Source organism: Aulonocara stuartgranti, assembly GCF_965226115.1.
Source record: "Aulonocara stuartgranti genome assembly, chromosome: 5".
Lineage (NCBI taxonomy): Eukaryota > Metazoa > Chordata > Actinopteri > Cichliformes > Cichlidae > Aulonocara > Aulonocara stuartgranti.
Genome location: NC_138943.1, coordinates 18973572 through 18988443, shown reverse-complemented (window position 1 = coordinate 18988443; position 14872 = coordinate 18973572). Strand labels below are relative to the sequence as shown.

Here is a 14872-nt window from a genome sequence, read left to right as displayed (position 1 = left end):
TAATCTTGGAAACTATTCAGGTGCCTTCTGGGAATGTGGAGTCATGACTATAAAGCCATCAGTCTGGCCCTGGTGGACACTGCATTTTTCACGAGTTTTAATACAAGTAATCACATTAAATTATGTTATTAAAGGTTTTAAAATATTTCAAGTTTCGAGGATTGGATTGGAGTACTTTTAAGTTTTCAGTAGTTTGACTTGCCAAGGCTTTGCTATCCTGTTTGAATTTGACTTCAGTAAAAGAGTCAATTATTTAAAGAAAGATGAACTTTTATATAACTCTCAAAGCTCATAGAAACTATTTGCCAAATAATCCTTTATATAACAGGCAGTTGAATCTTTTTACAGAGTTTTTAAACACAGGAGTGAGCAGAAGGTGGATGTGTATTTCAAATGTCGCTCTTGACCTCCACCTACAACGAAGTTAGGCACTTGTAGAGGAAATTGCGATGGCAAACCAGCACTTGGAAGTAAAGCGTGTATAAGAGCATCTGCTAATGAGTTATGGATGAAGTTAAGACAGAAGTAAAGACTATCAATGCAGTCACCATGGGAAAAGGTTTTTTGACAAAGCTGTCTAATATTGCTCTTCTTAGAGGATAAAGAGTTTAGTGCCAAAATCCACTACACTTTATTGCTTTTATGAAGTGTCTCTGCTGCAGTCTTTGGGCTTTCCCCCTGCCCCCTCTGTGGGTACGTACTGTTTTCAGTCTGGGGAAGACATGCCATGTTATTACTTTTTTGTTGTTTATTTTCTCACAGCTGAACAAATATAAACGGCCACAAGGTGAATTGCAGTCTCAGGATTAATGAAATTGACTCAGCAAACCACATATCCTCTGGTTTTGCTGACAGGTCACATGACATTTTAAGCCATGCAGTAATGTCAATATATTCTTTTGTCTTTTTAAAGGAGTATTTAAATTATTCTACCTTCTAATAGATATATCTGACAGCTTTTTCTTAAGGTGTAAGTAATAGCACAATTGGGTTATGAAGGTCAAGAATGAAAACGTGCTTTGTTGTTATAAGCATGTTGATGAGTTTTTCTATAAAAACTCTTTTCAAAGGAAAGAGTCGATAACTCAGATTGTGGAAAATAACTGGGTGGATTCTGATTAAGTGGAAAACGTGCACCTCAGTCTAGTTTACATTTCATTTGTTATTGCTGAAAACCAGACACAATAACAATCAGAGGTCACAAGCGGCAAAGTGTTACATGTTACTTGGAGTTTCTGGTGGACATTAAAAAATGCTCTTTTGGAATAATACATTTTGTGAAAAAGAAAAACACAGTTTCAACAATGTTCTTATCAAGATGTGTGGAAAGAGGCACCGAATGCAACGGGAAACAGTCTGACAAGGGCAAAAAATGAGGACAGGACTATTTTTATATTCTGCGGACTGATGAGCGACATGACACGAGGCACAAAAAAGACAGGTGGAAGTAATAAATGCTACGAGACAGGAAGACTTAAACATGATACAGACAGAGTGGAAGACAGAAGGAACAAGCCCAGTGATGAGAAGGAGAAACAATACCAGCAAAATAATAAGATCAAAACAGGGACCAGAAACTCTGTAAAGTGTAAAGTAAAAAAGTAAAACTCAAAAGCTTTAACAAAAAAAAAACAACTTTTACATTATTTTATACTTTTAAATACATCAACTTTAAATACAGCAAATATCCTATTAACCAAATGTATTTAAGACTAGCTGTGCTTTAGAACGATGCTAATGGGGTGCCTCCCTAATACATAAACAAACATATTATTTCAAAAATTACAGTTTTATCTTTAGTCTTCTGACTGATAAAGGAGAGGTAGAGTTTACTGGACACATATTAAATAAACAAATCAACAGAATAAACAGTTTAAGAAATTACCGTTTTAGCTGATTTTAAACAGAATTTATGCGTGTGTGTGTGTGTGTGTTAAACTAAAAAGGCTCTAATTTTCACTTCTACATATTGCAATGCTAAAAAATCTTAGAGCTCTAGACTAAATGTTTATTTGTATTCATAATGGATGGTGGGTGCTGTCACTTTGTTCCTGCTCAGGCTCCTCGAAAGCTGCTGTCTTTCTCTGAGCTCTCACCTTCATGCTCTAGCGTCTGGCCCTTCTCCACCTCCTCCCCTGATACTTATACATCTGACTCCCCTTCTACAATTTTGAGTACAATCCTTTCTGTCTCACTCAGCATTCTGCTTCCTGAAGTATGGGCGTAGGTTGAAAACGGGACTCCTGCTGTTTATAGTACTATTTCAGTACTAAGTTGATGTTAATCTCATATTTAAGATAGAAGAACATTTTTAGCAACACAAAGATAATATCTGCAAAGACATGAGTTAATCTCCTTTGTTGCTATAAAAAGTGGAAGCTGCAATGCCGGTCACTTTGAAGAAAGTCAGTGTTGTATGTTGGTCAAATCACTGCAAACAAAAAGCTCAGGCTGTCTTCTTGACAGCTCAGGAGGACACATATAGATTGCATACATTTTTTTTGAGAAAGAGGTCTCAGACTCCTGTTTCTCACAGAGGAGACTGAAAACTATGTTCAGATGCAGCCTAGCAGGAACCCACCACTTACAGTAATCTGATTTAATTAGCTGAAAGGGAGCAGCCTGTGTGTCTACAAGTGTCACAGTAAGTATTAAATTACTGTGATATTACTTACCATGATCCTGACAACATATATTAGGATCCTCGCACTGGATTATGTATTGTTTTGCAAAACCCAATGTGTTTGTGTGAATGTGGCCTACCCATGTAAAATTTACACTTGATTCATGTAAGACCCAGCAGGCAAAAATCCTGTTTGAGAAGTAAAGTCACACCACTGAGTTTTAGTGATGAAAGTAGCTTCCTATATTAACTACCACGCTTTAAAATTAAGACCAGGTAAGAATATAAAGTGAGGGGTTTGTACTTGCGTGTGCAACTTAGTGGTTAAGAGGTGGGGTTTCCTTGACATTTAAATAGCAATGAACAACTGTTTTTGTATCCTCTGTTAGACAGATCTCTTAGGAGAACTTTCTAGACTCTTGGCACAGAGCACAAGGACTGAGCTGTATTTATTTTTAACAAGTGGACAGCTTGATTGATCCACTTTCATTTGGAGATTATAAAGTAAAAGAAAAGACTGCTGGTAAGACACATAATTACTACTCTTTTAAAAAATGACAGTTTTAAAAAGAAATTGAAGGTATTCACAGCAGTGGCATAGCACTTTTTAGTGTTTAAAAAAATGTTTAAAAAATATCTTGAGATGTATAACTGATGCTATCAATTTTATTTTAATGCAGGGGCACATGAGATGAGACATGAGAGTTTTTCTCGCTCTACACTGCCTAACAATTCAAATCAACCTCACTGTAAAAGTGACAAACTAAGCCTATAAACCTGAGAGGTCACCATTTCCAAAGTTTAGTGTGATCTGCAGGTCATTTAAGCTAGTTGATGAAAATGCATCAATCATCTATAGTGCATATCGATTTAAATACACTATATCATGGATACTAGACTTTTTTAAGCAAAAACTTACGTATAGTTAATATTTTTTAGTTTGCATTTATTAAGCTCTTGTTTAAACAAAAGGAAGCAAAATAACCTTTCCATTCCACTTCCGAGTGCTGCAGTTCATCCATTCAGGTTAGGGTGATAATCAGATCTAAATCAGGAGCAAAACACTAGATTTTAATCTAAGATTCGCTTTTATCAGTGAAACTTCCTTCAGGGCAGAACTCGAAGAACAGGCTAACTTGATATTAGTTCACGAGGAGGGGGGTAGGTTTTACTGCTATGTACATTTACCCTCAAATTCAAGCCATATGAAGCTGTGATCATGGTGAAATATTTTTATTCTGTAAAGTAATGTGAAATGATGGGAACACTGTTGGGAAGATAAACGGGAAAACGCGGATAAAATACGTCTTTCAATAACTGAACACCCCCCTACTCAGGAAGTAAATGCAATGAACTGTTGTTGCTCAACTCACCACTCCTGCCATGGTCTGGGAGAATTGATTAATTAGTAGTCATCGATATACATAGAAAAAAGTGAGGTTATTCCTCACATGGCAGGGCAGTGGAAAATAACTTACCCGACGATTACATGAATGGAATAAACTTAACTTCTCGGCTTCAGCGGAACAGGTTAGAATGGACACGAAGAAGACAGCCGTTAGCTAACTTAGCACGGTAGTCCGTTTCAATGAAACTTTGAGCTAACGGCGAGGTAACGTTCGGTAATGTATTTATATAAAGTATATATATGTGTGTATATATATATTTTAACATTACATGTTTACCAGTAGCCTATTTAGCTAGCTTCCCACAACTATTTTCAAAGTAAGTAAAAGTAGTTTTAATTTCCTTCCTGAAGAATAGAGGAAGTTTTTTTGTATGACTTTATTTGGTATTATTTGAAAATACAAATGAGTAATGAGGTAATAATGTAGTAATAGCTCACAGAAACCTTCGTGAGCAAAGCAAGCGAGCTTTGCTTGCGAACGATTTCCATATCTATATATCTAAATATATAGATAATAGATTATAAATAGATTTGAACTATTTCGTTTAGGTTTTGGCTGAATTTAACAAAACTGCTTTGTCTTTTACAGACAAAGAGGGGTGAAGGGTGAGCTGTAACCATGGAGGCTGCATTTCACCCTTTCTTCACCACAACTGGCCAGCTGCCCTGGTTGCTTCTGACTGTGTTTACATCGTGGACAGCCTTTTGTTCTGCAGAAATAAAGCAGACAAGAAGGCCATTATATACCCAGAAGCCAGTTCTTCTTGCCTGGAATGCCCCAACACAGGAGTGTGAACCACGACATAGAGTAACCTTATCTTTGAGCCAGTTTGACATTGTAGCGACCCCCAATGAGGGCTTTGTGGGGCAAAACCTTACAATCTTCTATAAGGAACGTCTTGGGTTGTATCCCTATTATAAGCATGATGGCAGTGCGGTGAATGGAGGCCTTCCACAGCTTGTCAGCCTCACTGAGCACTCAAAAAAGATGCCCGAAGGCCTTAAAAAATACATAAAAGTGCCAGGGGCAAAAGGTTTGGCTGTTATTGACTGGGAGGAGTGGCGTCCTATATGGGTCAGAAATTGGGATGCTAAACTTATCTATCGAAATAAATCCTATGCAATGATAGCCAAAAAGAACCCTACATGGACCTCAAAACAAGTGGAGAAAGTTGCAGAACAAGAATTTGAGCTATCGGCTCAAAGATTCATGCAGGAGACTTTGAAACTGGCCAAGAATATGAGGCCCAATCAGCTGTGGGGCTTCTACCTGTTTCCAGATTGTTACAACCATGACTACAACAAGAATGGTCTGCAAAACTACACAGGCCACTGTCCTTCAGTGGAGGTGGACCGCAATAATCATCTCAACTGGTTGTGGATGGAATGTACAGCACTTTTCCCGTCAGTATACATGGAACCTGTGCTACGCTCAACGAGCCAAGGGCGCCTTTTTGTCCGGAACAGGGTGAAGGAGGCAATGCGCCTGGCATCTGTTGGGGATGGATTAGCACGTCCTGTTTATGTTTACACCCGACCTACCTATATCAGTCAAACGACTCTCCTAACTGAGGTTAGTTGGCTAGAACAGCATTTTATACAAGACGATTACACTTTGATCAATACAAGTGTGATTTAATTTAGATCATCATTATTATTATTATATTTACATTATGCAACAACACACAAGCAAACAAAGCCAACATTAGCCTAAATTTGATGAACATAAATATACTTTTTAAAAAATAAAACTATACCATCTGTTTCTGACGGAGACACACCAATTTGTTGTCCTTCACCACAATCATCTTCAGGTTCTCAATTTTAATTCTTTGGTGGAGTTATTATAAAATTAAATCAGTATTTATAGTCACTTACACCTTCCATATACAGGTGTTAGGAAATCTCATTCAACTGGCAACTAGACATTAGTACTGGATATAAAATGTGTGTATATTTGACTGTCCTACTAAAACACAGGTTACTGTATGATTTCACTGAACAGCCCTGAACTGTTTTTGTTTTTAGACAGATTTGGTCTCCACAATTGGTGAGAGTGTTGCACTTGGAGCTGCAGGTGTAATCTTCTGGGGCGACACCTCTCATGCAAGCAGCAGTGTAAGAACAGTATTTTCTATGCTTCTTTGATGCTGAACTGCTTGGTGATTAGTGGCAAGTCAAGTTAACGTTTCTTTTTTGTCTTCCAGGCCAACTGCTCAACCCTAAATGATTATCTTAAGGGACCGCTGGGTCGGTACCTGCTCAATGTGTCCACAGCAGCAGAGCACTGCAGTCATGTGCTATGTAATTTCAGCGGCCGCTGTTTTCGCAGAATATTGGACAGCGATATATATCTGCATCTCAGCCCTTCAACACACAAGATAACTAGTCAGAGTGGCCAGCTCAAGGTTACAGGAATGCTCAGCCAAACTGAGAAGACTTTTTTCCACAAGCACTTCCAGTGCCAGTGCTACAGTGGGTACAGGGGTGATGACTGTACTTTGAAAGAAAAAGAGCCCAATAGAGCCTCCTCTGTATTAGGGACTTGGCCTCTTTGCCTTTTACTTCCGCTCGGACTCCTTACTCTTCTACATTGAGGAAACAGAGACTAACTATTTTCTGTTTCAGCGAGCCTAGAAGTGGACAGTTTAGACTTTTATGCATAAATATGGAAATTATATTGATGCATTGACAATACCAAGTAATCTGAGACCTCCCCAAGCTGTTTTTGTCCTGGCATGCAGACCGATGGAACATAAATATCTGTGGGTAGCAAGTTGCAGCAACAACTTGCTGTCAGTCTGCCCCAGGGCAGCTGTAGCTTGCATCCACCAGTGTGTGAACATGAGAGTGAATGAATAGTGGAATTGTAAAGCACTTTGGGTGCCTAGAAAAGCGCTATATAAATGCAATCCATCATTATAACAATGGGCTGAAATGAATGTCCTACCACCAAGATTACCTTGTAGAAAATCATGCCTAAAATCAGTCTTTTCTCAAAGTAATCACCAGATAAATGGATGTTGAGTAGCTTTACAGGACCTTAGTGTAAATGTTTTACTGTCTCCATAGTGAAGAGAAGCCAAAGATATCTATTTTTGAAAGCTTTTTTTATGATTGGTTTAACATCAGAACAACAACACATGGCTTAAAGTAGAAAAAGTGGATAAAAGGGAACAGACGCACACATATTTACAGGTTATTGGTGCCTCATGGCAAAACAGACACTACATTACAATAGTATTATATAGTATGAATATCAAGCTCTTAAGTGTCTTATTAATGAAATACAAGCCAGTCTTAAATCTCTTTTGTATTTTTTTGCTTAGAGAAACATCAAGGATGGACCTGCTTGTTTTCAGTTCAATATTGTGCCTTAACAGGGCTGAAACCAGCTCTCTTTTGCAGTTGCAGTCTTTATGTCCTTGCTTTATATTGATATAAACTCCATCATGGCTAACAATTTTATTATAACCGAACAGTGCAGAGCAAATACATACACGTTACAAGGTATCCATCAACTTAAATGGATATCACTGTGAAAACAGGTCATAAAACATTAGGAAATATATCAGACTGGCAATTTAAACACAACTTGACACTATAACTGACTGTAGTTTACACATTTGCCCAACAAGCCAAATAGCCCCCAGTTTGATCCTGGGAAGACAAAACGGATCGCTTTAGCGTTTCATCAGGAAGGGCATCCGGTATAAAAAATCTACCAAGTCAAACATGTGGAGCTAACGGCTGTGGCGACCCCTGAAAGCAGGGAGCAGCTAAAAGTTCAATATAACTGATTATAGCTGATTTCAGCTTGTGTCTGATGTACTGGAATAGGCTATATGTTCGCTCCATTCATAACCAAATGTATAGGATTGCTTTGAAATTGTTTGCAACTGTCTAACTGAATATTAGCCGACTGAAAAAAAATGTTGTGTCAAGGATCTTGCCGGTGATACTGTGTGAACAGCAATTACTGTAGGTACAAGTTCAGAATTGTTTGTTCCCAATATAGCTGAGCAGTTGCATGTTTTATACAGTAGGTACTAGTTTCAGTAGCTAAAATGAGTTATGAAAGAAGCCAGCAGGTGGTTTTTCACAAACACGGTAGTCTCAGAATTGCACAGCTGGTGTTGAATCGTGATGTTATATGTACTTATATTGCATAGGTCTTCAAGTTCTGCACTTTACTTTCATGCAGAGTTGGACTGGGTGTCATTACATGTCGTGAGGGACAAAACTGAGTGAATACTGTCAGTGCATGACAGTGCTATAGTGGCTTTTCGCGTGTAATGTGTCACATTGGAAATACTCTGTTTCACTGTGAATCTTGCTGAAAAGCAAAGGGTTGCCTCGATGGTTGTTATCTCTCTCCATCAGCTTTCATCTTATTTTTTTAAGAAGTATCCAAAAAAATTTAAGTCTTTTTTTAAAAAAAATAATAAACATGATATTCTTCTACAGCAAATGTTTCTCAACATATTATTTCAAATAGTATGCAAAAAGCACAAAAATAAAGATCTTGCACGGTAAAACTTGACTAGAACGAGAACAAGAAGAACGTTTTTAACTATTTAAAGCAGATTTTGTGATTCTGTGATCAGTAATTATGTTCAATATTAAGATATAAATAATGTAACTGAAATGTACTGGTTATTGTTTCAAAGCAAATTAACAAAATCAAAGTGTTCTGTATTTAAAAATTTCATATTTGTCTTTTGCATTAGAGAATTACATTATTAAAATGTCTTTATATATGATTTCTTTGTCTGTTATTTCCTTACTCTTAGCAGAAAGGAGGTTCTGCTTTGTCAGGGAGATTCTGAGCGCAAAGTCATATGAAAAAGAGCTTTTAGAGCTACCTTTAGCAGCAGTCACTTGAAGTAAGCATTTTCTGTGTTCTGTGTGACTTTAACAGTTTGTCACATCATTGAGGAATTTTGGGAAACTTTTCTTTACATGGTTGCTTCAGTTCATACCTTCATTTACGGGCAGCACTCTTAAGGTCTCACAACAGCATTTCAATCAGATTGAGGTTCATGGTTGACTCAATGTTTGGATTAATGCCGTTTATTATAGTCAGGTCCTGTGGCACCAAAACAAACCCAAATCAACACCCCTCCACCACTGTGCTTTAATTCATATAAGAACACAAGTGAATTCTTAGTATGGAATATTTTTTAACAGAAATGACAAGTTCTGGTTGTGCATGAAATACCTTTTTTTAGGACAGCCTATCACAATTGACTTGCGGTTCAAGTACATAAAAAATGTCATAAAGATTTAAAGAGTTAAGTTTGATGTGAGATAGTACTAAAAGTATGGTCTTGAGTTTGGGGGTGTCCAGGTAGACATTTGAATTAGATTTCAGAGAAATGACTTTGGTTTATGGCTTCATCTTTTTCTTTTTTCAATTTTATAATGCTATTTTTTTTTCTATTTTATTTTTTTGCTATATTTTTATCCTGTTTTATTTTTACTTTAATTATCTTGAGATGTTTTACCTTATAACATCATCCTAATATATTATAGTCAGTATTTATTTTATTTTTTTACTTATTTAATATTAAAAAAATATTATTGTAAAAATTTTACTTGAGATATTTGTTTTGTCATATTGTGTTTTATTTTATTGGAAAAAATACTGTACTTATATGCCAGTCTATCTTGTTATAGGTTGTAGGTTTTATACAGCGTCTGGGATAAATGGCGTGTACTGCATTTTACTTTAGAGCTTAACATTCTTTTGAGCGCTCAGTTACACTTTACATTTATTATTATTTTGTTTTATTTAATTTTTATTTCTGCAAGCTTTGTTAGGTTCATTTTCTAAAAGTAAACCAAGTATCCAAAACCTTTAAAAAACAAAAATAATTCACATCTTCGCTTTCGGGAAAGAAACTTTCAACGGGAAGTGCCGTTGAGATTAGTGTTGTGTGCAGCTCTTAAAGTGCTCCGACGAGAAAAAGTCGGTTTAAAATCGTGGTAGATTTAATTTATATCGGACAAAAATTCTTTAGAATGCGTTTGCGCTACTGTCTTTCTCGTCTGTTGGTTAATATCTCGTCTACTTTGAGTTTATCGGCAACCACTCGTTCATTGACCGGGTAATTGGTTTTACTTTGTTAGAAGAATAAAGATGTGCATCTGTGTTTAAGTACAATTTCTCCTCTCACTTTGAAAAGCTAAATTAGCCATCCAAACGAGCAGCGAACCGAAGCCTTTCAGCAACATTTCCCATCACTGGCAACCAGCAACGCCGAGGACGATGACGATAGAGAAGAAAGCCTCGCCCCTCCGCCACTGAACGTGTTTAATTACCTCCTCTGTGTCGGTATGTTGCTGCATAATGCAGGTCGCCTCCCGCTGCGTCCCATTGTGCGGGTTTAGCTAGTACCGCAGCAATACAATTAGCTGGTGCTAGCTGTCATTTTCATTTGGCTCGATTATATTGGTCGTCTTACTGTTTTGCACTGCAGCACCAAACAATTGGAGTCACTAATCCTGGCTGTATCTAGGTTTGTTTGTTCATTCTGTTACCTTGCAAATCCACCCGTCCCCAAACATTTTTGTCCAATTGACATTTATTAAGCACCTTTAGAGTGAACAGTGTCTCATGCGGGGTGTGCAAGGATTATTCATTTGCAGTCTGTCTCAGCTTGCATTTAGATGATTGTTTCCAAAGGATCTCACCTTCAATCTTTTAAGGAAAACCAATTCACTTCTAAATGTTAATGTCCACCTAATTAAGTGAAGAACTGCCAAGCAACAAACACTTTTTTGGTAGCTTTACATTAAAAATGTTACCAGTCAGCTCTATTTATTATATGTGAAGATGAAAATCAGCTGTGTTTATCAGCAATGTGACAGTAAATACTTTAACAATACAGGTGAAGTTTGCAATTTGTAACCACATATTGTGCAGGTAAAACCACAGGTCTGGGTACTAGTCCTTTCATCCATTTATACAGTGCCAGACGAATAGCACTATTGTGTGAACCGGAATAATATGAAGGGCTTTCAAACAATTTACTGTTTACCGCTTTCTCTAGATCTTTCATCTTGAGGAAATGAATTTCTTGCGCAATCGTCTCGTTGTTCTGGGCCTGGTATTGTTGGCCACGTTACTGCTCTACCTTCTGCTGCCATCCATTCGCCAGGGCAGCATGGAGCCATCCCTGGAAGCTCAAAAAATGGGGCTAATGGCCACCCCTCCTCTTCCACTTCCAACTATCAATGTGTCTATTCGCACCGGACAGCTGCCTGGAGACCCCCCGCTGTTCTTCCGAGAAGCTTTACCAGTGGATGGAGCTGGACGGCAGATACTGCCAAGGTGAGCTTATCTGAGGACATAGCATGCATTCCAGTTTTAATTAATATCAAACCAATTTACAAAATTAGTTAATAAACCAGATGGCGATGGTGATTATCACAGGATTGGTTTGTGTCTGCTCTAAAATCCCGGTTAACACAGTTATGTGTTTGTGCAGGCTGCAAATTGTCTTATTGCATGGTCAGGCCTTCACATCCAAAACCTGGGAAGAACTTGGTACCATGGCCCTGCTGGCAACTAATGGATATCAGGCCTTGGCGATGGACCTACCAGGTAGAACTTAAGTTGAATCAAACGTCACAAGCACTAAGAATTTGATATACCTTTATTTGATATACCTTTATTAGTCCCACAAGGGGAAATTTCATGTGTCACTAGTGATGATCATCTTGCTTATTACAAGTATTTGCTATCGGACACAGTATATTAGTTACAAAATAATTACTTAAGTTTAATTATACAGTAAAACAATAAAACAAAGTTTGCACACTATTGGCCGTTCCTCAGTTATATGAAAACAAAATTATATTCACAATGAGAATTGAGTCAGTAAGTTTTATTAATGTATTGAGTTTATGAGATGAGTCGACTGACAGCATACATTTAAAGTAAAAAGTAGGCTACAGCAGTTTTCTCATGCACATTTTTGTAGTTATTCAATAGTGCAGTTGGTTTAGCAAGCTCTGGTTTCATGAGTTAATAGCGCACTCTTGTGGTTAAAAATATTTTTACCTGCATTGTATGATCGCAGACCTTGAAGCTCACTTCAGTCTAGTTTATCATACTTATGCTAGCCGATATATGAGCACTGATGTATGATTACGTATGTTATATGGATTGTTGGTACTCACTTTGTGATTAAGTACAGCATCCTTTCGGAAAAGGGCTTAAATGTGGGTTGATGTAAGCAGGACAAGCCTTACTTGAAATTTGATGTTTGCATGTAGTTTCCAACTCTGCTCCAAATCAAGGTGAACTGAGAAGCGGTCTGAGCAACCAGATTAACTAGAAACACCTAAAACGACAAAAGGGAATGCTGGAAAACACTTTAAAATCCCACTCTGCACACATTCCTAAATGATTGCTTTGTTTACAATGGACATGTATTAAAGCTGATTCAGATTTTTGCGTTTAGAAGTTCTCTCGGAAAACTGCTGTGGAAACTCTTTAGTTTGAAAACATTATCTCACTGAGTGAGTTATTTCATACGAGAAGTGAGGAAGAGCACAAATGTAAATGAAGGAGGCTAACCTGGAGGTTTATTTATTTTTGTAACCAGTTATCTTGTAAAGTGTTTTAGATGTGGTTTGAAAAAGAAAAGACCTAACCCCTGATACAAACCAGACTTTAATATATACATGTATACCTGACACCATGAGGAAAAGTAAAGAAAAACTTGAGCTTGTTGGTTCGGTGAACCACCAGCACACCTCACTCCAACAGGCTCTCCTGCACACAGTCCTCAATAATAAACTACTCTACAATACCGAACATTACGGCTAACGTCTCAGTTTTCCCATTTCAGTCCAGCTAGCCAGCAATGAATAACCGGTTATTGCTTAAGAGACAGAGAGTGAATGACAACAGTATATCTTTTATTTTTTTATTTTTTTTGTGTATTTTATTATTAACATAAAACTCATTTATCAGCCAGGGGCAGCACAAAAGGGATTCCTTAGACTACGTTTTAGTTTTTTTCCCCTTGTTTTCCACCTTGTTATCAGTTCTCTCACTAGTTAGCGGACACAAACTAATGTCAGTCGATTAGCAATAACCAACCAACCCAGTGATGTCACATTCTGTACTCTCACAAGATGGTGCTACGCATGCTCGAAGAATTACTCGAAGAATAACTTTAAATACTTAAAAAAAAATTTCAGCTTAAACCTGTGAGAGTTTCTTGCACTAGGTGTAAATTAACTTTAATATATGTAGCGTAGTGTTGTAGTGTTATCTATTTAAGTTTATTTAAATTATATCCCCCTTCTTTTATATATATTTTAAGGATATGGAAAATCACCAGACTCGGAGTCTCTGAAGACTGACCAAAGTCGAGTGGATCTCCTTTCAAGGTTCATGGAGTCTTTGGGGGTGAGGGCAGCTGTGCTTTTGAGCCCATCGATGAGTGGACATTACTCCCTCCCCTTTCTCATGAAGAACAGTGCTCAGCTACACGGTTTTATCCCTATAGCACCAGTTGGGACCCGGAGTTACTCTGCACAGCAGTACCAAAATATTCAGGTGAGAGAGGCACAAATAATGATGCGATCTCTGAATACAATGACTATAAATACTTACTGTATTATAGACGCGCACCAGATAAGAAGTTAGCTCCGGGGCGTCGGGCTAGCGATTTTTTATATATATATATATATATATATATGGATGGGTGTCTTCCTCTTTGACTTCTTAGTCCTGTGTCCTTTTCAGACTCCCACTCTGATTGTGTTTGGAGCACAGGACACAAATCTGGGTGCCCAGTCCCACAAGAACCTCATACAACTCCCAAATCACTTCGTGCTGAAGCTGGAAGGAGCGCGCCATGCCTGCTATATTGACAAAACCAGAGAATTTCACCAAGGATTGATTGAATTCCTCAGCAAACTGAAATGAGTGGCAGAATACCTGGGCTAGGATGGAATAGTCATTTTTTCTTTGAATGTAGTGACCTGGAAGTATAATAGGAGCTGATTGAAATCTCTACATACTAAAGAAAGTGCTTCAGTGCTTCCTTTTTTAACTCCTTTAGCATAGGATACACTGGACCATGCTTTGTGAAAGGGCAGTAGGTAAAGCCAACCCACAGTTCAAAGCGACACACCATCCAATTTTTCATGAAAATATAACTGAAAAATCATGCAGGTAAATGGTTCCATTTCAATCCAGCTCCAGTAGGTTCCATGTTATGCCATAACCTGCTGATATGTTTTAAACCATCAGTGACAGGCTATGATAAACCTACAGGCGACGTATGAACTCTAGGCTGCTGTAACTAAATTAGCTTTTATGTTGTTTCTCTCTGTAAAGAATTTAGATTTATTTAAAAAATATATATGAAGAAAGACATGAACTATATTAAAAATGATGATCAAAGTAAATCTAAGGTTTAGCCTTTAGGATTATCATTATCCAATTTTAGTGTAGGCACAGGAAGCCTACATGAAACATTAAAGTTTCACAGCAGGTGCTCGTCAGCAGCACCTGCTGTAACATTATTGATTAGTCTAACGTAAACGCAGTCGAGCCCTCCCCCACATCTTTCTTTTACTTCATGATTAGTGATTAGGAAAAGACAGGAAGATGTTTTTTTCGGCCAATCAGTGGTTGACTGTAGTGACGTAAATCAGCAGAATTCTTATTTCTTGTAGAGAAAAAAAAACTTTGACAAGGGAATAGCTGTTATAGGGGATGAGGTGGGGTGTCCGCCCTGGACAGGTCAACACTCTGTGGTTTGGAAAATAGTGTTTAAAATTTTACATTTAACAATGTAGTATTTCAGATGTCA

General features: G+C 37.6%; 2 protein-coding genes across 6 annotated transcripts; both read left to right on the top strand.

Annotated features, from left to right (window-relative positions):
• Window positions 1-3626: 3626 nt before the first annotated feature.
• hyal2b (hyaluronidase 2b) lies at window positions 3627-8794 on the top strand. 4 transcript variants are annotated; one of them, XM_082534036.1, is made up of 4 exons: window positions 3627-3649; window positions 4621-5604; window positions 6060-6149; window positions 6239-8794. In XM_082534036.1, the coding sequence occupies exons 2-4, from the start codon at window positions 4651-4653 to the stop codon at window positions 6626-6628; spliced, it is 1434 nt and encodes a 477-aa protein (XP_082390162.1). In that variant the 5' UTR covers window positions 3627-3649; window positions 4621-4650; the 3' UTR covers window positions 6629-8794. The 4 variants fall into 4 exon arrangements, with proteins under 4 accessions (XP_082390162.1, XP_082390161.1, XP_082390159.1 ...); XM_082534035.1 differs by lacking the exon at window positions 3627-3649 and adding an exon at window positions 3988-4153; XM_082534033.1 differs by lacking the exon at window positions 3627-3649 and adding an exon at window positions 3988-4235.
• A 964-nt stretch (window positions 8795-9758) lies between these two features.
• abhd14a (abhydrolase domain containing 14A) lies at window positions 9759-14638 on the top strand. 2 transcript variants are annotated; one of them, XM_082532464.1, is made up of 6 exons: window positions 9759-10141; window positions 10220-10368; window positions 11087-11367; window positions 11525-11640; window positions 13373-13608; window positions 13798-14638. In XM_082532464.1, the coding sequence occupies exons 3-6, from the start codon at window positions 11105-11107 to the stop codon at window positions 13978-13980; spliced, it is 798 nt and encodes a 265-aa protein (XP_082388590.1). In that variant the 5' UTR covers window positions 9759-10141; window positions 10220-10368; window positions 11087-11104; the 3' UTR covers window positions 13981-14638. The 2 variants fall into 2 exon arrangements, with proteins under 2 accessions (XP_082388590.1, XP_082388591.1); XM_082532465.1 differs by lacking the exons at window positions 9759-10141; window positions 10220-10368 and adding an exon at window positions 10396-10552.
• The last annotated feature ends 234 nt before the right edge of the window (window positions 14639-14872 follow it).

Coding starts and splice junctions, on each gene's coding strand:
- abhd14a (XM_082532464.1), top strand. CDS start 11,105: ATGAATTTCTTGCGCAATCGTCTCGTTGTTCTGGGCCTGGTATTGTTG. Junction 11,368..11,524: donor GGACGGCAGATACTGCCAAG/GTGAGCTTATCT, acceptor GTGTTTGTGCAG/GCTGCAAATTGTCTTATTGC. Junction 13,609..13,797: donor AGCAGTACCAAAATATTCAG/GTGAGAGAGGCA, acceptor TGTCCTTTTCAG/ACTCCCACTCTGATTGTGTT.
- hyal2b (XM_082534036.1), top strand. CDS start 4,651: ATGGAGGCTGCATTTCACCCTTTCTTCACCACAACTGGCCAGCTGCCC. Junction 5,605..6,059: donor AAACGACTCTCCTAACTGAG/GTTAGTTGGCTA, acceptor TTTTGTTTTTAG/ACAGATTTGGTCTCCACAAT. Junction 6,150..6,238: donor CCTCTCATGCAAGCAGCAGT/GTAAGAACAGTA, acceptor TTTGTCTTCCAG/GCCAACTGCTCAACCCTAAA.